This window comes from Prionailurus bengalensis, chromosome B4, assembly GCF_016509475.1.
Source record: "Prionailurus bengalensis isolate Pbe53 chromosome B4, Fcat_Pben_1.1_paternal_pri, whole genome shotgun sequence".
NCBI lineage: Eukaryota > Metazoa > Chordata > Mammalia > Carnivora > Felidae > Prionailurus > Prionailurus bengalensis.
Window position 1 is genome coordinate 61,274,530 of NC_057358.1, and position 22,603 is coordinate 61,297,132.

Genomic DNA, 22,603 nt, shown 5'->3' on the forward strand with positions numbered 1-22,603 from the left:
AGCATTCTGGAGTAGTGATGCTATTCGTCATAGAAGCTGAAATATATGAAAGAATGCAAGTTGTAGAATCATTGATAATTTTGCTAATCTTACAAGATTATTCTGAATTGCCTATAACTCTAAAACTCCATTTTAGTTGCAAAATATCTTTATTTTTTTATTTTTTACTTTTTATTTTTAAAAGTTTTTATTTTGGGGGAGAGTGCAAGCAGGTAAGGGGCAGATAGAGGGGGACGGAGGATCTGAAGCGAGCTGTGTGCTGACAGGCTGACAGCAGCGAGCCCGATTTGGGGCTCGAATTTACAAGCGGTGAGATGATGACCTGAGCCAAAGTCAGACACTCAACTGACTGAAACACCCAGTAGCCCCTCATCTTTATTTTATTGCCATTTTTGCTTTAGATTTTTAACTTTAAAATATGCATGGCACATTGTTTCATGAAAATTAATGTTTATATATTGGCAATGATATGTCTTTCTAGGGTGAAATAAGCTCTTTTTGTTGTATCCTGGTGGGGGGAACACTTTAGAGGCGCATTTGAATAATCTTTTTTACAAGTAGTCAAGCTGCATGTTATTGTTTCAATTGTTTGTTTCTTTCCAAGATTACTATTGTTAATAGATTTAAGTCTCTAGTCTCTTTAGATTCATATAATCTTATAGGTTGCCCGCTGTTTTCACTTGGATGTCTCTTAGATGTTCTAAATTAACATGTCCTTCTCTAAAGATACATCTTTTGAGTTACACCTTCTGGTTCTCTGCCCCCTGGGAACATGATGAAGTGGAATGCCATCCTTGTTACCAGGCAACAGGATAAAAAATGACCCTGATAAATAAGTTATGTCTTGTCTAGGGGCTCTGTGAATGAGCTGTATGCACTTGGCTGGAAGGCATAGTTTAGGACTTTCCTGAGTACGTTAATTTTTGTAACTAAACATGTCTGTTTTGAGACCCTCATAGCAATGCCCATTAGGTTGTTTCAAGAGATTCTCACTCTTATGGAGCTTGTGGCTGACTTCCAAGCCAAAATGGGCTTCACCCTTGCCTATGAGGACCTTGTCTACTTGCACATGAGCTGGGACTTGGGTTGAGGGCAGAGGCTAAGCCTTTTTATTGCTGCTGGAACTTTTCTTGTGAAAGAAACTTTTGATGTTGCTTGGATGCTATGTTTCTGTCCTATGTATTACAAATGAGTCTGATGCCCCTTTATGGTCCAGGATAGTTTTAAGAGTCCAAGTGTCTAGGTGGAAATAAAAGACCCTCATGTGGGTATTACAAAGTCCAGATCTGAACTCCTCCTTTTCTGCCCTTTTTTCCAGCAGCAGGCTTTTCCATTTTAATTGTTGAAAACTGCATCCTTTCATTCACTTAATCAAAATGCTGGAGTCATCCTTGATTCTTCTTTTTCCTCTTCTGCGCTACATCTGAATAGTCAGGGAATCTTGTTGCCTATTCTTTCAAAATATATACAGTATTTTGTCAATTTTTAGAACTTCCACGCTTATCCTGGTTTGGGTCACCATTATCTCTTGAGTGTTTTACTGAAAAAGCATACTAAACAGATCTTCTGCCCTTGCCCACAACAGTCTATTCTCAACATAGCTAATCCTTTAATACATAGGATCATCTCTACTAACAATTAAAGTGACTAATAGAAGTGCCCTAAAGGGTTTTGTTTTGTTTTGTTTTGTTTTGTTTTGTTTTGTTTTGTTTTGTTTTGGTGGTAGAAAATTTATTTCTGAGACAGGTATTTCTCTCAAAATTTTAGGGTATTTTCTAGGCACATATTTGCTGTTATATGTGGAATATTAATAAGCTTTGCTTTCTTGATAAAATTATACCACACTCATGATAGCTTTTGAGGATGCCTGATGCAAATTAGGTTTTCTGCACTCTTCTAACACTCCCTGTTTTTACCCTTTGTGATTGTACCTTTTTGTACTTAATGTCTATCTATAGAAATAGCAATTATCAGTCAGTCTTTCTCCATCTCCACAAATATGGCCAAGCTTTACTTAGTTTTTTTGAATTGTGTAATCTGGGACAAAAGCACACTTTTATGCATGGTCAACAATGAGGATTAAATAAAAGTAGGTTTATTCTGAATTGATATGTTTATTTGTTTTTTTCTCTTCTCTGTTTTCTTTTTCTTTTCTTTTCTTTTCTTTTCTTTTCTTTTCTTTTCTTTTCTTTTCTCTTCTCTTCTTTTCTTTTCTTTTCTTCCTTTTGCCTGGACTTCATACTACTCCCTGTGAAATAGCAAATACTGTTTATTCCTGTAAATAGCCTCTAATGAAGCAAAATTTTTAATCTCTGAAATATAACTCTGTTTTCATAAACTTGAAAAGTTTCATGGAATGTTCACCCAAATGCTGGGTGAACCCAAATACCTCTTATGGAGGTAGGGAAAGAACTGCTATTAGGAATCAGGAAAGGTCCATTATAATCTTAATCTGTTATTGTTTAGCAGGATAATTTAGGCAAGTCACTTGAATTTTTTTAGTTCTCATTAACTGTAAAATGTAAAATTTCTTATATATGCTGTCTTGGTTACAGGTACTAGGATGTTGTATCAACATGTTAATTTTGGCACACTTTCTTGAAAGAATCCTCAGAGATGGGCACATCTTTTTTCATTAAATTTGCCTCTGTTCAAAGTTGGGAACTGGTTCTTGCTGAGTATATATATATAAATACATATATTTGTATATTAGGTTGTATATTTGTCAGTATATTGAGAGCAGATTCATTTTTCAGAGATAGACGAAGCATATTAAGCTTAAATATAGAACCAGAATGCCAATTTATTAATTTACAATGAGAAATTTCTCTGCCAGATAATGGAATATTCCATTCTCTACCTATAGGCAGAACAAATGGTAACCAGATTGTGAGCAGAAGGTGTGTGGTGAACATGGAATTAGAATAAATAAATTGAATTTAATGACTTATGGTGAGAGCATGTTTCTTTCACATTATAGAAGTGGATTTGCCAAGAGGACTGGAATAACTTAAAATGTTGGCTTAAGTGTCCTTTTCCCTGGATAATACTTGGATGAACTCTGCCAGTATTTGTCTATATATCTTTCCTTTTATTTAAGTTTGTGTAGCTGATCAACCATTCTTCTATCTGGTTGCTTGTATTTTTTATTTAAATATATTGGATAAATTAATATTTTATATTTCACTCTTTTTGCCTTTGGAATGGTTCTCTTTTATTTAGGAAACTTTGCATACCTATATGATTTGATCACCTATGTGATGATTCTTCTTGATAACTTTAGTTTTTAAAGCAATTCCCCAGTCATTATATTATTTGATTGTCATAATTTTTTAAAATGTTTGTTTGTTTGCTTAGAGAGGATGTGCACATGTGCGCACACATGGGGAAGGGACAGAGAGAGAGAGGGAGAGAGAATCCCAAGCAGGCCCCATGCTGTCAGCACAGAGCCTATAACGGCTCAATCTCATGAACTGTGAGATCATGACCTGAGCCAAAATCAAGAGTCAGATATTTAACTGACTGAGCCACCCAGGTGCCCCAGAGTTTTTCTTTTTCTAAACTATACCCTTCATAAACCATAAATTAAGCTTTCATCAAGTCAGTGTTAGACAATTGTGTTTTATTTTTTGTTAATTATAGATGGAAGACCATATTACAGTTAACTATCACTACTTTTGGTGAGTTGAATACTGAATATTCTAAACCTTAGACTGACATATCCCTTAAATGAACAATTCATAAGGCTTTGCACCAATTCCATGAGTTTGTAAGTATATGTTTTTTTAGCATTTGTATTTCTTACTAAAATTTTCATTTTTGGGGGGTGCCTGGGTGGCTCAGTTGGTTGGGCGTCTGACTTTGGCTCAGGTCACGATCTCACGGTTTGTGGGTTCGAGCCTCATGTCGGGCTCTGTGCTGACAGATCAGAGCCTGGAGCCTGCTTTGGATTCTGTGTCTCCCTCTCTCTCTTCCCCTCCCCCAGTCACACTGTCTCTCTCTCTCTCTCTCTCTCTAAAAAATAAATAAACATTAAAAATTTTTTTTTTAAATTTTCACTTTTTTGCTTAAGTCTTCTATGCTTATCAACAAGCATAACTTTGGTACTTAATTGGACTCTGTGACAGACATTCCTTAGGTGAAGGCATTTGCCTCTTTATTTTTATTTTGAGATGTAAACCGTTTTCAGTTTACTTCAGTTTATGTTTCATTAATTTTAATGAATATAATGACAATAGATCTTAAAATAACATTTCTTCTGCATTTGAGCATATACAATTTCTTGGAGGAAAAGCTGAGAGTTTAGGTGTCTAATAGCTGCTGTTGCTTTAAACTTGTTGGAAACGGGATATAAAGACATCCAGCAGAGTTAAGAAGTTTATGATAATGTAGTAGGCCCAAATTTTGCTTTAGAGAAGGCTGGTCTGGGGTTGTTGAAAACTGTTAGGACTATAACGTTTATAAAAGCTATATACATGTTTTATATACACAGTCATTAGATGCTGGCTAACTTTGATGGGAATTCTTAAATATAGCACTCTATTGGGTAGTATAGATGCTTCAGACTTAAATGTGGGCAAAATACTGCAAAACTCTAAAGTGAACAGTTTCATTTGTTTTTAAAACTTTTTTTTAATGTTTTTTTTTTTTTTTTTTTTTTTTTTTTGAGAGACAGAGAGAGACAGAGCGCGAGCAGGGCAGGGGCAGAGAGAGAGGGAGACACAGAATCCGAAGCAGGCTCCAGGCCCCAAGCTGTCAGCACAGTCTGACACGAGCTTGAGCCCATGAACTGCAAGATCATGACCTAAGCTGAAATGAGACGCTTAGCCCACTGAGCCACCCAGGCGCCCCGTGAACAGTTTTATTTGTATACAATGATGCTCATTCTTTGAAAACTCTGAAGTTATTATGAGACTATTTATTTCACTTTAGGAGGCTGAGTTAGCTTCTGACAAATAAGAATTTCTTTTTGTGATCTACTGTTACTTGTCGGTATGTTGCAATGAAGTTTGTTTATATTTCTATTTTATGATTTAGGTAACAAGAGAAAAATATTTTAATTTTAAGGCACATAGTGATTAAGTCAAAAGTATTAATATACATTATAAAAAGATTTAGAGCACGAATATCATGGGCATATAGGAAGAAAATTGTGAGAATAGTAGTTCTTTTCAGAGAATAAGAGAAGAAATCTGCAATTGAAGAAAAAAAGTACACATAGAATTGAAAATATCTCCACAGCTTAAAGAGAATAGAAATTGTGGCAAGCTTTACATTGAAGGCTTAACGAAAGAGAGGAAAGAAGAAGTAATTGTGAGACTTGCATTTTGCTAATATTCCCATACTGTAACTACATTTCCTTTACCATTTGAGTAACTGGAAGGGTGGATGTGAACTTTAAAGTAGTTTTGTTTTCCATTATTTTGTTTTCTGTTGGGAATAGGATATGGTTAAGAATTTGAGAACTGCTGGTTTTACTTTATTCTTTTAATTGACATTTATAAATTACTGCATATGTGCTATTCAGGCATGTTTTTCTTTTTAGACTTTGAATAACAGAACAGTAACTTCTGTTGTTGTTATCATTTAAATATACATTTCATTGAGAACATTAGTTTTATTAAATACTTAAGTTTTTATCTCTCTTTTTTTTCTAACTTTATGCTTTTACTATTAGGTGGTCTATATTTTGATTCCTTGTCTTGTATTTCTCATTGTTTACATCCTAAATGTGCGCACACACACATACACTTGCATGCACACACATACATACACAAATGGCAAAGATATACATGATTTTAATTAAAAAAATTTTTTTAATCTTTATTTTTGAGAGAGAGAGAGACAGAGTGTGAGTGGGGCAGGGGCACAGAGAGAGGGAGACACAGAATCCGAAGCAGGCTCCAGGCTCTGAGCTGTTAACACAGAGCCCGACGCGGGGCTTGAACTCACAAACGGTGAGATCATGACCTGAGCTGAAGTCGAATGCCCAATCAACTGAGCCACCCAAGTGCCCCGTAATTTTTTTTTAATCATTGTGGAAAGAAGGGTGTGAGCTTTGGAGTCAAACAGACGTGTATTCTGATCTAGCTGTGAGATCTTGGACATAATAAACTTTGAATCTTAGGGTCTTCATTTATAAAATTGTAGTTTTGGTAAGGATCGAATTGGTTGGCACACAATATTTCTTACAATGCCTGGTACAAACTATGTACTCAGTCAGAGGCACTTGGCTTAACTGAAATTTGAGCTATTCTTTTTGGTCATAAAGAAAAAACTTTTCAAATGAAAACTATGCATTGTTAACACTGAGCAGAGGTCTCAGGGTTATCTGAATCTATCCCTGTGTACCGACTTTGAGCTATTTTACATTTTATAGTTTTCTGTAAGTTATATGTAATTGATAGACATGTAAATTCTGTGATGTCTAGTAGAGTTTTGATCGACTTCCTTCTCTCCTTTGGGGAAAAAAAATTGATGTCCATTGCTATTCATTTCAATATTCCTTAATCATCATGAATTTGTGCTATTTTGGATTTTCCTTTGACTGATTATAACATTTCCTTGGTTCCCTCGTTGTTGGAATAGAATAAAATCTTTCCTGTGTATTCCCTTTATATCTCTGAGTCAAATTTTACCCTGTGTTGGGACAATTACCCTTTTATGTTATATTTAAAGTATTTAATATGTAAATATTTCCAAGAAATATCTAAATAAATTCTCAAGAGTAAAATTGGTTTATTAAACACCAATTATGTGTAACACATTAGTATTTTATTTTAATTATTTGATATTTGGGATGTTCCAACAGTGATATTAACTCTGCAAACAATGGGAGGCCTTTCCATAATATCTAACCAGTTAGTACTTTAGATGAGGATTTATTTATTTATTTTCATTATTTCAATACTGATGGGATATTCTTGGGGTAAGTTTTCCAAAGTAAAAGGTTGCAGATCTTTCATTGTCTTGATAGTAATGGTAACTCTGCAATTGTAGTTTGAATAAGTGAATAGGTAATAAAGGAGTCACAAAAAGAGCACAAGCACTTTTTTTCCTTAACTACCTCATCATGTTGTAATGAGTTAAAAAAATTATGTATGTATATGTATAATTGACATATTATATTCATTTCAGGTGTACAACATAATACTTTGATATATGTATACAAGTATACTTTGAAGATATTGTAGGTTCAGTTCCATACCAGCACAATAAAGTGAATATTGCAATAATGAGAGTCAAATGATTTTTTTGGTTTCCCAGTGCATATAAAACTTATGTTTATATTCTACTTTATCTCTGTTAAGTGTGCAGTAACCTTATGTCTTTAAAAATACATACTTTAATTAAAAATCTTTTTTTAATGTTTATTTATTTATCTTGAGAGAGAGTGTGAGAATGTGTGCAGGAGCAAGGGAGGGACAGAGAAGGAGAGAGAGCCCCAAGCAGGCTTGAAGCTGACAGCCTCCCCCCAACTTCCATGCGGGGCTCAGTCTCACTAACCGTGAGATCATGACCTGAGCTGAAATCAGTAGGATGCTTAACCAACTGAGCCACTCGGGTGCCCCAGTTGAAAAATCTTTATTGCTAAAAAATGCTAACTATCATGTGAGCTTTCAGCTAGCCATATGTAACCTTTTTGCTGGTAGGGAAGGTTTTGCCTCAGTGTTCATGGCTGATGATTGATCAGGGTGGTATTTGCTGCAGGTTGAGATGGCTGTGGCAGTTGCTTAAGATAATAAAAAAGTTTGCTACATCTATTGACTCGTTATTTCGTGAACGAATTCTTTGTAGCATATGATTCCATTTGATAGCATTTTACCCACAGAACTTTTTTCAGAATTAGAGTCAGTCCTCTCAAACCCTTCCACAGCTTTGTCAGCTAAATTGATGTAATGTGTTAAATCCTTCTTATCATTTCAACAACCTACACAGCATTTCACCAGGAGTAAATTCCATCTCAAAAAAACACTTTCTGGGGCGCCTGGGTGGCTCAGTCGGTTGAGCGACCGACTTCAGCTCAGGTCACGATCTCACTGTCCGGGAGTTCGAGCCCCACGTCGGGCTCTGGGCTGATGGCTCAGAGCCTGGAGCCTGCTTTCGATTCTGTGTCTCCCTCTCTCTCTCCCCTTCCCCGTTCATGCTCTGTCTCTCTCTGTCTCAAAAATAAATAAACGTTAAAAAAAAACACAACACTTTCTGTGCTCATCAGTAAGAAGCAACTCCTCATCTGTTACAGTTTTGTCATGAGATTGCACAAATGCAGTCACATCTTCAGGCTCCACTTCTAATTCTAACTCTCCTCCTATTTCCACCACACCTGCAATTACTTCCTCCACTGAAATATTTAACCCCTCAAAGTTATCCATGAAGGTTAGAATCCATTTCTCCCAAACTCCTGTTCATATTGATATTTTGATCTCTGTCCATGAATTACAAGTATTGTTAATGACAACTAGAATGGTGAATCATTTCCAGAAGGTTTTCAATTAACTTTGCCCAGATCCATCAGAGGAACCACTGCTTATAGGAGCTGTAGCCTTATGCAATGTATTTCTTAAATAATAAGACTTGAAAGTCAAAATTATTCCTTGATCCATGGGCTGCAGAATGGATGTTGTTGGCAGGCATGAATACAGCATGAATCTCAATTTACACGTCTATCAGAGCTCTTGGGTGACTAGGTACATTGTCAGTTAGCAGTAATATTTTGAAATGAATCTTTTTTTCTGAGCATAGGTCTTAACAGGGGGTTCTAAATATTTAGTAAACCATGTTGTAAACAGATGTGCTGTCATCCAAGCTTTGTTGTTCCATTGATAGAATATAGGAGAGTAGATTTAGCATAATTCTTAAGGCCCTAGGGTTTTTGGAATGCTAACTGGGCATTGGTTTTAACTTAAAGTTACCAGTTGGATTAGCCACTAACAAAGAGAATCAGCCTGTCCTTTGAAGCTTTGAAGCCTGGCATGGACTTCTCTCTAGCCATGAAAGTCCTAGATGGCATCCTCTTAAAACAGAGGAGTAGATGCTGTTGCATGTACAATGAAAATCTGTTGTTTGATGTAACCACCTTGATTAATTATCTTAGCAAGTCTTCTGGATAATTTGTTGCAGCTTCTACATCAACACTTGCTGCTTTACCTTGCATTTTTATTTTACAGAGATGGCTCCTTTTCTGAAACCTCATGAACCGACCTCTGCTAGCTTTATACTTTTCTTCTGCAGCTTCTCTCATCCTTCATAGAATTGAATAGTTAGGGCCTTGCTCTGGATTAGGCTTTGGCTTAAGGGAATGTTATGATTGGTTTGATCTTCTTTCCAGACCACTAAAACTTTTTCCATTTCGGCAACAAGGATGTTTTGCTTTCTTATCATTTGTGTGTTTGCTGGTGTAACAATTTCCGTCAAGAAAATTTTCCTTTGCATTTACAAATTGGTTAATCATTTGGTACAAGAGTCCTAGCTTTCACCCTGTCTCAGCTTTTGACATGCTTTCCTAACTAGGCTTAATCATTTTTAGCTTTCTATTTAAGGTGAGAGATGTACAACCGTTCCTTTCACTTGAACGCTTAGAGGCCATTGTGAGGTTATTAATTAGTCTGATTTCAGTATTATTGTGTCTCAGGGAATAGGGAGGCCTGAGGAGAGGGAAAAGGATGAGGAAATGGCTGGTTGGTGAAGCAGAACAGACAACATTTGTTGATTAACTTTGCTGTCTTATATGGGCATGATTTGTGATGCTCCAAAACAATTACAGTAGTTAACATTAAGATCAGTGACCACAGATTATCATAACAAATATAATAATGACAAAGTTTAAATGTTTTGAGAATTACCAGAATGTATCACAGAGACATGCAGTGAGGAAATGCTGTTGGAAAAATGTCATTGATAGACCTGCTTGATGCAGTGTGGCCATGAACCTTAAACTTGTAAAAAATGCAGTATCAGCAAAATGGAATAACGTGAACTCAATAAAATGAGGTACGCCTGAATATTGCAAAATGATCACTACAATACTTCTAGTTAACGTTCACATGTGATTGCTTACTTTTTTTAACGTATGAATATTTTTTATGATCTGTTAGCAACTTTCAAATATGCAATTCAGTATTATTAACTTTAGTCATTATGCTGTACATGACATTCCTATGACTTATCTCGCCAGTATTTATTTCTTGTCTTTTTGGTAATAGCCATTCTAGTATTACTGTTCCTTCGAGGTGTGGGGTGATATGTCACTGTGGTTTTCATTTGCATTTTCCATGTGATTAGTAATGTTGAGTACCTTTCATCTACCTTTTGGGCATCTGTATATTTCCTTTGGAAAAATGCATGTCTATTTAGATTCTCTGTCCATTTTAAAATGGGATTGTTTGTTTTTTTGCTATTGAGTTGTATGAATTCTTGATAATTTTTGGATATTACCCCTTATCAGATATATGATTTACAAATGTCTTCTCCCATTCGGTAGGTTGCTCTGTCATTTTGTTTATGGTTTTTTTTTAATGTACAGAAGCTTTTAGTTTAATGTAGTCTCACTTGTTTATTTTTGCTTGCCTTTGCTTTTGGTTTCTACAAGAAGTTCGTAAGGACCCAGCTTCCACAGACTGGGAAGTCAAAAACTGCCTCAACAAATCAGTTTTTTTTTTTTTTTTTTTTTTTTTTTTTTTTTTTTTTATTTTTTTTAAATTTTTTTTTTTTCAACGTTTATTTATTTTTGGGACAGAGAGAGACAGAGCATGAACGGGGGAGGGGCAGAGAGAGAGGGAGACACAGAATCGGAAACAGGCTCCAGGCTCTGAGCCATCAGCCCAGAGCCTGACGCGGGGCTGGAACTCACGTACCGCGAGATCGTGACCTGGCTGAAGTCGGACGCTTAACCGACTGCGCCACCCAGGCGCCCCAAATCAGTTTTAACATACTGCTTTAACTTAAGTTGTGATACATGTTTTTTCCTCCTCTTTGGAAATTGCTTAGAATTTGCCTATGTTGGGTCACTTTTGTGTGAGCAAGAGTTGAAAGATTACAAATCTCAGATAGTAAGTTGGCTTAAAGATATATTTATGGTTCTGAGATATTTCTCCTATAATTTTCAAAATTATTAGAGTCATTAGATACTACTGCCTGCATTTTATTAGTTTGTTTCTTTTTTTTTTTTTGGTTGCTATGGCATTTTCTTCCTACTATGATAATGAAGAAATAGTGGGGATTTAAGTAGATTATTTTTTAATTTCCCTGTTCAAAAAGCTTTATTATATGATATGAATTTGTGTTGACCATTCTAGTGATGGATTTTGAGGACTCTATTTCTGTATGTCTCTTTTACGAATTGAAACATAGTTTTTTAGTCATGTGCATAATTCAAAAAACTTCTCATTATAATTTGTAGTGTATGGTGTTGCCAAACTGCTTTTAGGAACACACCATTATTTCTCAGAGAGGCAAGGAGAGGTGGAGCCTGTATTTACAGAATACTCTGGAGAGTAGTTAAAAATAACTATATTGGTAGAAATTTCATGAATTTTGTAATCCCTCTTTTATTAAGAAAGTGACTGAATCTATTCCTTGTGTTCTTGTGTCTTAGCCTTTTAAAAGCTATTATATATTTCTCCTTAAGTCTCTAATCTAGATATCCTAGGTAATATCTTGACATCCATTAAGTAGTAAATCAAGGGGCATTTCTTGAAGGGAACCTTCTTGGATATAAGTAACACTTTTCTAAACACTGTTTTCTGCCACTTAAAATAAAAAAACCTATCCACTTATTTTATATTTACTAACAAACCTTCATATTATTATTATTATTATTATTATTATTATATTTAGATAGTTCTCAGTTTTTGCATATTTTTTGTTTTCTGTAACTGAGTGATTTCCTTACATGAGTGAAGTTCAAAGTCTCAGCAGTGAGCTCTGAACCCGAAGAATGGGTTCATGCATAGACCTGATAATAAATTAGGATATCAGAGGATTTCAGGGAGATAGCAGTTTGTGTAAGGTAATCACCAGCCTCTATGAAGTGAAAGTGTGCTGAAAAAGAGGAGCCTCGATTGGATGCAAGAATGTCTGGGGGTGCCTGGCCTGGGTAGCTCAAGTCAGTTGGGCGGTCGACTGCATCTCAGGTCATGATCTTGTGGTCTGTGAGTTCAAACCCCGCACTGGGCCCTGTGCTGACAGCTCAGAGCCTGGAGCCTGCTTCAGATTCATGGTCTTCCTCTCTCTCTGCCCTGCCCCTGCTTGTGCATGCACTCTCTCTCTCTCTCAAAAATAAATAAACTTAAAAAAATTAAAAAAATAGAATGTCTGAATGAAAAAGTCCAAAATTATTTTTTAAGTTAAAAGTTGTAAAAACGATTACCATTTTGTTCACGTTCTCTTTGTGAATTATTAACCATTAGCGGAGATCAACAGATTTCTTTGGGCACAGTTAAGAGTGCATGAGAGCATTTACACCTGTTTCTTGTTTAGATTTTACAAGAGTTATTATGCTTATGTAAACAAAACAGAGTTGACCACAGGCGGAATTACTGGAAAAAAATTGCATACTATTTGGAAACTTGGTCTTCCTTTGCTTATGCGGTGTTCTGACGTAGTGGGCTTTTTTTTGTATTTTAGAAGAGGTCTGTTAATGAAAAATGATATGCCCGATGACTTTGCTGATTACCATTACAAAGTGAAAGATGAAGATGTGCCATTCATTGCACTTTTGATTAGCTTTATAGCTGTAATGAGTATATGCTGACCTTGTATTCTCTGTCTTAGAAAACCAAGGATTTCACATTTGAAATGAAGCAAATTGTGTCTGTACTCTTTCTTGCTTAAGATTTAAAAGCAATCAAACAAACAAAATACCCAAAGAAACAAGATTTTGTATATTTTCACTTCTTAAAAAAATTTGGCCGAGTTTTTATGTAGATGATGTTGCTGCTGGTTATACTTGATCTTATAAAGATTTTTAACATGAAGACTGACACCAGTCAGCTTTTTAATAGACCAAAGAATACTGTAGCAGTTTGAAACTTTAACAGCTGTATGTTCTTGGCTAGGTGAGAAGATAATTATATTTTACATATTGGCATTTGTAATTTTCTAAGCAGACATGTGAAATGTGTATCATCATTATTATTACATTTTTTTTAATGTTTATTTTTGAGAGAAAGAGAGTGAGACACATTGTGAGCGGGGGAGGGACAGAGAGAGAGGGAGACACAGAATTTGAAGCAGGCCGAGACTCTGAGCCGTCAGAGTCTGATGTGGGGCTTGAACTCACGAACCATGAGATCATGACCTAAGCCAAAGTCAGATGCTTAACCAACTGAGCCACCCAGGTGCCCCCATCATTATTATTGAATAATATTTTGGTCTCTCTCTGTATATGGACAGTATTTCCCAATGTGGCTTTTTTTTAGGGTAAATTACTGTCATTGGATGGTCACCTAAAATGCAGGAAAAATGTGTGAATTATAGCACAGTGAAAAAAACTTAGAGAGTAATGCATTTATATGTTCTCTTCCCATGGCACTACCCATTTGTTTTCTCATTTTATTTTTAAAGTAGGATGTGGATTATGACATATTCAGTAAACATTCATATTATTCAGTTAAACAAATGCCTAAAACTTCCACTAATACCTCATAAGTTGAAAGCATATGTAAATTCTAGGCATTTGAGTTTCAACTTCTTTTGTCTCTGGAATAAATATTGTGATTAGCAGGATGCCACTTAGGCTTGCACCTTCAAATCTTGTGTTTATTAGTCTGTTGCTGATTCTTGACATCTTTTCAGAAAAGCATAATTTATTTGAGTGAACTAATTCATCCCTATTTATTTTTAGTTTGAATTAGAGTTTCTTCCTATCTTACTTACCCAGAGCAAGTTTTGATCAGTGGGATAACATAGCTCATGAGGGTACTACAACCAGGAAGGGCACTGAAACAAGAAGTCTTCAGAATTAAATTTTTAGGTATGTGTACTTATTTTTTTCTGGGTTATATTTGAAAATTACACTCATGAATCTGCCATTTAATTTAAGAACTAGAATATTACCAATTCTAGTACTCTTCTGTCTTTTCCCTATGCCTTCCTCCAAAGGGAACTGCTGTTTTAAAATTTTGTGTTATGTTTTCCTTACTTTTGTAAATATATTGTTTATTGTATATGTATGTGTATCTCTAAAGAGTTTTGTTTGTTTATGTGCCTTATAAAAATAGGTCAATACTGTGTAAACTCCCTATGATTTACATTTTTCCACCCAAATTTATGTTTCTAAGACTCTTCCGTGTTGTTGCATATACCTATAGTTTCCTTATGTTCACTGATGTAAAAACTCTAATGTATGATTATGCCACAGCTGACTTAGCTGTTCAACTGTCAGTAGGTATTTTGGCTGTTCTCACTTATTTGCTATTATGAAGAGTATTGCTGGGGGGTATTCCGATACTTGTTTTCCATGATATCAAGTCTTTATTTGGCAGTTCTGCACAGGCAAGACTTTTGTTTAGACTAGGTAGTTTTTTCCCTTACGAGCAATTCTTCAGATCTCTTATTTTCTATTGTATAATTTCTCTTTTTGCTCTTTCCTGTTTTTATTTTGACTTACAGAAAAGCAGTAAGAAGTGAAGAAAAGATTCCCGTATATCCTTCATCAATTTTCTTTAGATATTAACATATTACCATATTTGCTTTATTTTTATTCTTTTTCTTCCTTCCTTCTCGTTCTCTTATTTTTTCTTCCTCTTCTCAATATTTAGCATTGTTTTTGTTCTTATGCCTAGGACATATAGTCAAAATACCATGTCCCAAATTAATTTGGGTTAGTTCTTGACCTCCACCCCTCCCCCTCCCACACTTTGTGGTGTGAGAAGATTATTCATTTGAAATATGGTTTAGTTCATTTATTACTCTTTGTATTTTATTTTAGGATTCAATCCCTTTATTCCCCTGCTTGTTGATTTTAGTGTTATTTTACTATGTTTACTAGTGAAACATTAACATGGTTTCAAAAGTCAGAACCATATTAAAAAAGCACACTGATAGACAAGGTATTTCCACCATCCCTTTCTTCTGTTTTTCCACTTCATATCACCTGTCTCGCACCCAGCAGTCTCATTACTTTTGGCTTTATTCTCTTCCCTGTGTTTGTTTTATGACAAATGAGTAGGTGCATGCGTCTGCGTCTTTTCATGTATTTAAGGACTGTTTGTGTATTTTCTTTTTGGTGACTTGTCTGTTCACATTTTTGCCCAGTATTCTATAGGCTGTTTTTTTCCTAATTTTTTTCCTCTTAAGTTTTAAGTGTTTTTAATATATATTAGGAATATTATTCCTTATCTGTGATACATATTATGTATCTTTTTGTTTATTAGCTTTTAAAAATTTTATTGAAGTTAAGTTTTGATACCTACAAAGTTTTTATATATTTATTCTCTAGTCACATTTGTTAATTTTTTCTTTTATTGTATCTGGAATTAAGTTCTAGTTAAAAAGCCCATTAGTACATGCAAGGTAAAGAGGAACTCACTCATATTTCTCTTAATATTTATATGGTCTCAATTTTTAAGTATTTGGAGTTCTGATCAACTTAGAGTTTACTTTTTTGTCTATAGTGTGAAGTAGGAGTCTAATTTTATCTCTTCCCCATGGCTAATCAGTTGTCCTTGCACTGTCTATCTTTGCCTTAGTGATTTGAAATGCCATTTTTATCACGTATCTAAGTTTTACACATACATGGGTCTATTTCTGGACTTTCTGGTGTATTCTTTTGGTCTGTTTATTGCTGCACCAAAACAACACACTGTTTTATTTATAAAGGGTTTATCGTATGTGTTAATATAATTTAAAATACAGTGTGTCTTAAGGTCTGTACTATGTTTTAGTATAGTTTAATTTGGTATATTATAATGAGGGGGTAGTATCTTCCTTACACTTTTGCATGTTTAGTATTTTCCTGCCCATTTTTGCATTTTTACTTTTCTATGTGACCTTTAATGTCCATTTGTCTAGCTCATTTATAAAAAAGCATATTGATGCTTTTATTGGAATTATATTAGGACTGTTAATTAACTAAGGGAGAATTGACATCTTTGTGATGTTTAGTTGCCCTATCCAGTTCTAGGATGTCTTTTCCTTTTTTCAGGTCTACCTTTGAGTCTTTCAGAAGTGTTTTAAAATTTTCCTCAGATTTCATGTTAAATTTGTAACTAAGTACTTTATCTTCTTTGTTGTTATGGAAGATAGTATTCTTTACCATTATATACTCTAAATAGTTATTGTTTTTACAGGTGATTGCTATTTCGTTTAAGTTTATATCCTGCTACTTTATTGAATGTGTGTATTGTTTTAGTTAGTAGGAACATGAAATAGTTGTCTTCCTTTTCCTGTTTTTATACTTATGTTTAATTTGTCTTTTTTGTCTGCACTGGCCTGTCCCTTTAGAGGAATGTTCCATGGTGTGGAGGTAGTAGTCATCCTTGTTTTGTTCCTGTTCATTTAGGAAACAACTTTGGTTTTTTTCCATTAATTAACATGCTGATTTTAGGACTAAGGTCTATATCATGTTAAGAAAGTGTTCATCAGTTCCTATTTTCTTGAGTGTTTTTAACAGATACGGGTATTCAGTTTTATCAGAAGCATTTTCAGAGTCTTGGCAATAATCATGTCATTTTTATCTTCAAATCTGTTAATATGGAGTATTTTGTTAATGAATTCCTTAATAGTGAACCAGCCTTGCATTACTGGAATGAATCTAACTTGCTCATTGCATATCATTTTCTCGATATGGTATTGGATTCTTTTTACTAATATTTTACTTATAACTTTACCTCATTGTAAGTGATACTCTAAAAATCTCTAATTATTCTTTTTTTGTACTGTCTTTATCAAGCTTAGCTTTCAATGTTACATTAATGTTACATAACGCTAATGACATTTTCCTTTATTTTCAACGTTCAGTAACAATTTTAGAGCATTAGGATTTTTCATTTTTTGAATTTTTGATAGAAATTTTCTTGAAGTGCTTTATCAGTGGGGTTGTTGCCTGATAGCTTTATTTTTTTTCCAAAAGAAGTTGATCTATTTTTAAGTGGTTTTTTTTTTCAAGCTCTAATCAGAACAACTTTTATAAGCTACATTTTTGTGGAGAATTGATCATTTTATTTAAGTTTTCAAATTAATTTACTTAGAAGCCTGCAGAGGAGTTTTAGTATTAAAAAAATTCTTCTGCTTTAATTATTTCCCCTTGTCATTTAATTTGTATATTTGTACCTTCCCCCTTTTATTTAAAAAAATTTTTTTTAATGTTTATTTTTGAGAGAAAGAGAGCATGCAAGAGAGAGCGGGATGGGGCAGAGAGAGAGGGAGACAGAGGATCCAAAGTGGGCTCTGCGCTGATAGCAGCAAGCCTGATGTGGGGCTCGAACTCACAAACTGAGATCGTGACCTGAGTTGAAGTCCAGCGCTTAACCGACTGAGCCACCTAGACACCCCTCTCTCTTTTATTTTGAATAAGTTAACTACTATTTTGTTTGTTTTTTTTTTTTAGAAATTCAGGGATTTTGTTAATAAGATTTACTTTCTTAGTCTACTTCAGTATTTGTATTATCTTTATTTTCTTTATTATGCTTTTTGAATTTTCCTTCTATTTTAGTTTGTGAGCTAGGCATTTAATTCATTAAATTTTTTTAATTGATTAAAGTGTTCAATACTTAGATTTTTTCCTAATCATTGGTTTAAATGTATTCCATAGATTATATATAATGTTTTGATTAAAATTATTTCTTAGAAATTCTGTCATATGTTGATAGTGGGATATTTAAATTGTATTATGGTTGGGTGGTAATGGAGCAGGTGAAAAGAATCCTGGATAATCTTGTTTTGAATGTTGAAAAATGATAATTTCAATGACAACTGCCATATACTGAATATTTACCATGTACCTATCCGGTACAATGAAGTGATTTATATACATCATCTAATTTAAACTGTATAGCTTTGTTTTGAACTACATATTATTTCCCCATTTTCAGATGAAGAAATTATGACTTAGATGGGTTTAGGTAATTTGCCCAAGGCTGTGTAATGAGTAAATTGTTACTGTTTAAATTTATTTATTTTTTATTTATTCCATTTATTTTTTTTATTCCATTTTGTTATTTCCGTTTATTTTTTATTTATTATTATTTTTTTAAGTTTATTTATTTTGAGAGAGAGAGAGGACACGAGTAGGGTAGGAGCAGAGAGAGAGGGAGAGAGAATCCCAAGCAGGTTTGGCACTGTCAGTGTAGAGCCCAATGCGAAGATTGAACTCATGAACCATGAGATTATGACCTGAGCTGAAACCAAGTGTTAGATACCTCACTGACTGAGCCACCCAGGGGCCCCAAATTTGAATCCATTTTTGACTCCACAGCTCTGGCTTTTACTTAGGTAGTATATTGTGAGGTCACAGAGGTATTGAACAGTATGGCATAATTAGAACTGTTAGTAGCACAGTGTGACTGCAGTGAGGTTGGCACTTAATGGTATCATTTCTGGCTTGGGCAAGTAGTTCTTTGAGGTGCTGTTAATTAAGATGGAAAGCATGAAGCAAAGCAGGTTTCTATAAGATGATGGGTAAGTGTGACATACTACTACTAAGCAGCTAAATGGAACTGTCTGGTAGTTGGGTAAGTATATGGGACTGGAGGGCTATAGGTGGTGTGTGCTGAGACATATGAATTTAGATATTATTAGCTTGTAGGTCATTATCTAAATAATAGGTTTTGAAAGTGGTAATAATAATGTGGACATTGGGAAGATCAGAGGGTGTAGGGAAGAGTGAAACTTAAGATTGAATGGAGAGGAGCACCTGGGTGGCTCAGTCAGTTGAGCGACCGACTTCGGCTCAGGTCATGATCTCATGGTTTGTGAGTACAAGCCCCGCGTTGGCCTGTGCTGACAGCTCAGAGCCTGGAGCCTGCTAAGGATTCTAGGTCTCCCTCTCTCTCTGCCTCTCCCCCACTCATGCTCTGTCTCTCTCTGTCTCAAAAATAAACATTAAAAAAAAATTAAAAAAAAAAAAGATTGAATGGAGAAAGAGCCTGAAAAGGAAACAAGAACAAAATAGTCAAACTGTTCAGAGGAAATATAGGAGATGGTGGTATCGCAGGTGCCAAGGGAGGAAGTTCAGAAACAGGGAGGATCATGATAGCAAGTGCTCTGGAGAACTAAAGAAAGATCAAGTGAGAAGTGTTCATTTAACTTAATAGTAACTGAAAGGAAAATTATTATCTTAAATGATGGATCCAGTGGAGTCATGAGGGTTGGGGGAGGAAGAAAAAAAAATGGAGCAAATCATTTGGAGACAAGAAGTTTGGTTCTAAAGGGAAAGTGTGATAGGGTGGCGGTAGCTAGGGGAAAGTGTGAGGTTGAGGGTTCCTCCCTGCCCCTCTTCCTACTTTTCTCCCTCAGCCTCTCCCTTCCTCTTCCCCTTACGTATCTCTTTCCTTTCTTTTCCTTCTCCTCTCCCTCCCTTTATTCTACCCACTTTTCCTTCATGTTTTTCCTAATATGATATACTTGAACATATGTTACAGAGTGAGAATTTAACTTGGGACAATTTGACGTCTTAGATTATGGCTGTAAATATGAGTGACATAAAGAGATTTTAAAATGTTCAAGTATTAGATCAGAATGATATTTTGAGAGTTTCTTGAACCCAGGGGGCTCCTGGGTGGCTCTGTCGATTAAGAGTCCAACTCTTCGTTTCGGGCCAGGTCATGATCCCACAGTTTCGTGAGTTGGAGCCCTGTGTTGGGCTTTGCGCTGGCAGCATGGAGCCTATTTGGGATTCAGTCTGTCTGTCTGTCTGTCTGTCTGTCTGTCTCTCTCTCTGTCCCTCCCCACTCCCCAACTGGTGCTTTCTCTGTCTTTCTTAAACTAAACTAAAAAAAAAAAAAGACAAATTCCTTAAGTCTCCTCTTAAAAAAACAAAAGTTTCTTGAATCCAGGATCATAGTCACATATACCCTTTATGCCCAGAAATAAATGTAATTGTCTGACAAATTTTAATGATCTTTGAAGTAGTAATGAAAATAATACCCGCACAGTGCTAAGTGTTTTACATACTTTAGTCAATTTAAGCCTTATCACCACCTCTTTGTCAGTTTTACAGACAAGAAAACTGAGGGAAGTTAAAGTTGCTAGTTGTTCTACACCTGCTACAGCAATATGATTCTAGAGTTTATGCTGTTAATCACAAGGCTGTATTCCCTCTCAGTGTACTATAGTACTTATTTTCATGCCTTTAAAAACTCATTAGTAATATTTTTTGTTACAAGTTATAATTCAGAATTAGAAGCTAAACTATTTTGACATTATAGGGAAATCTGTTAGCATACCGAATAGTGAAGATTAGAAAAAAGAATTTCGGAAAAAGGTGTATCAAGTACAAGCATGAATTGAAATTCTGGTTTTCTGTATTTTACTTAAAATAGTGAAATGTGTGTGGGACAGGTAGAATCCCTTATACAGTATCTTAAAATTCAGCATTATGACACAATAATAGCATAGATAAGATAATTGAATGATCCTATAGGGTACCAGTCAGAAATTGATATATTCTTTAGTTTTTAAATACCTAATGACCTTATAAATGTCTTTCCTCAGAGAAAAATGCAATTTCCATTGTGAGCTGCCTTCCAGAATTTATGGTAGAACTTCACTGACGTTGCCACTGATGCCAATGTGGAATAAAGGTCTTTATAATTTAGAAAGTCAAAATGTATACATGGGTTACTGCTAAAATTCATTTAGTTACTCTTCCTAAACTTGAAAGCACATAATGCAAATACTTTTGAATTTTTAGAAGAACATTTGAAAATAAAGTAATATAATTTTTGTATTTTATCCTTATCAGTATTTTTGTCTTATTTCATCTTGGCAGGTAGCTTTCCTTTCATGACCTTTGTATTTGAACCTAATCACAATCTAGTAATGTTTTGTTGTCAAACTAATTTCAACATTACTTTTTTATAGAAGCAATTCAAATAGATTTTAATATGAAAATTCTTTTGCCTATTAGAAGTTAACACAGAGGCAGTTGGATCAGCTATTTTAAAGTAATGATTCCTCCTTTTAGGTCAGTTTATTGTAATAAATATTTAATTGATTTGACTTGCCAACTGGGTCATAGGGCCATTGCCTCATGAATGCATCTGTCTTGCTCGCTGTTACCTTCTCAGTGCCCAATGCCTGTGACTAGTATGCACACTAGTGCTTTTTCTTAACTGAATGTAGATGGGTGATACATTTGAGTACTTTCAGTCAGAAATGCACTGCTTATGGTAGTGTATTCTTATGTAAACACTAAGACACTATTACATTGTTTTATTGCCTAGGTCTCACATGGAAATGTCATGTTAAATTTAGAAATACTAGTTTTAGGTTTCAGAGAATGGTCCCTGTGGAATAGTCCTGGAATCTTCATTTTCAGTCTCATTGCTTTTACTTCCCTTATCCTTTCTCCTTTCCTTCCCTCTATTCTCTTTCTTCCTCTCAACCTATTCTTTCCTTTCTCTTTGACAATCCTTTATTTATTTATTCTCTAGTATCTGGAGTCCATCTTTCTCCAGCTTCTCCTGAGATTATACTGGACCATGACCACTCTTCTCCTTCAGTTGGCTGCCTGTCTTCGGAACCCATCATTTCATCACCAGAGAATACACACACAGATGACAGCATTGTCAGTCAAACTGTTCCTAAAGCACAGGTAAAGACAAGTGTATTTTGTACAAGAAGTTTGCACGCTTAAAAAATTGCTTGCTGGTTTAAATGAGGCCTTTCTGATTTTTTTTTATTTACTTATTTTTCTGAAAGAAATATTTTATTTTGACTTGGAGGCTAATATCTATAATTCCAAAAACTGAATAATATGTTTTGTGGCATAATTGCAAAGTATTTAAGTAGCTATAGTTACCAAAATACAGTTTTGAGTATATCATTTGTTAAAATTGGCTTAGCTTTGCATTTCAAATCTTGGACTTCAGAAGAAAACAATAATTACAAAAAAATATTTCTCTATTCAGGGAAGCTAACCCTGTGTTTTTAGATATTAGAATGTTCATTTCAATTTTAGAGTAGAAACCAAAAAGACAGTAGTCATGGGGTTTATTCATTCACATATTTATTGATCCAGGCATTGTTTTAGACGTTACAGTTAGTCCAGATTTCAAAAGTGAAGTACACAACCTTGAGTCACCTGTTATCTTTACTAGAGAGTGATGATCAAGTAGCAGTTATTGATACATTTCAAATTCTGACTTACAATTTAAAATATATACAAATTCTGGATGTGTGTATAAATTTAAGGACTGGTGGGTGTCAGATGTGTGTATAGTTAATTGTATGCCTTTAAGCATAAGAAAACGTTTTAAATTTTTAGTGCTTTGCTTGCAAAATAATAAATGCTTTAGACTCTAAAGTTTAGAGACAGTTTATTTCTTAACTACAAAGATCAGGTTGTTGTAAGTTTGAGGTCTTCTGTTGATTTACTTAAAGGGTGAAATAATTTCAGAACCTTTGCTACAACTTAATTTCCAAATGTGGTTTCTGGTGCCCT

At 34.8% G+C, this 22,603-nt stretch overlaps 1 protein-coding gene across 21 annotated transcripts in view; it reads left to right on the plus strand.

Moving 5' to 3' along the window:
• The window catches only part of CCDC91 (coiled-coil domain containing 91), a 353,607-nt gene that overhangs the window by 105,269 nt on the left and 225,735 nt on the right, over nt 1-22,603 (plus strand). For 18 of the 21 annotated variants that reach the window (XM_043562023.1, XM_043562025.1, XM_043562041.1 and 15 more), the window contains one exon: nt 21,594-21,754. In XM_043562023.1, coding sequence (XP_043417958.1) covers nt 21,594-21,754 — 161 coding nt within the window. Of the gene's footprint in view, nt 1-18,474; nt 18,619-18,652; nt 18,672-20,652; nt 20,742-21,593; nt 21,755-22,603 lie in introns of those variants that run through there. The other 3 variants (XM_043562042.1, XM_043562044.1, XM_043562043.1) reach the window with 3 other exon arrangements.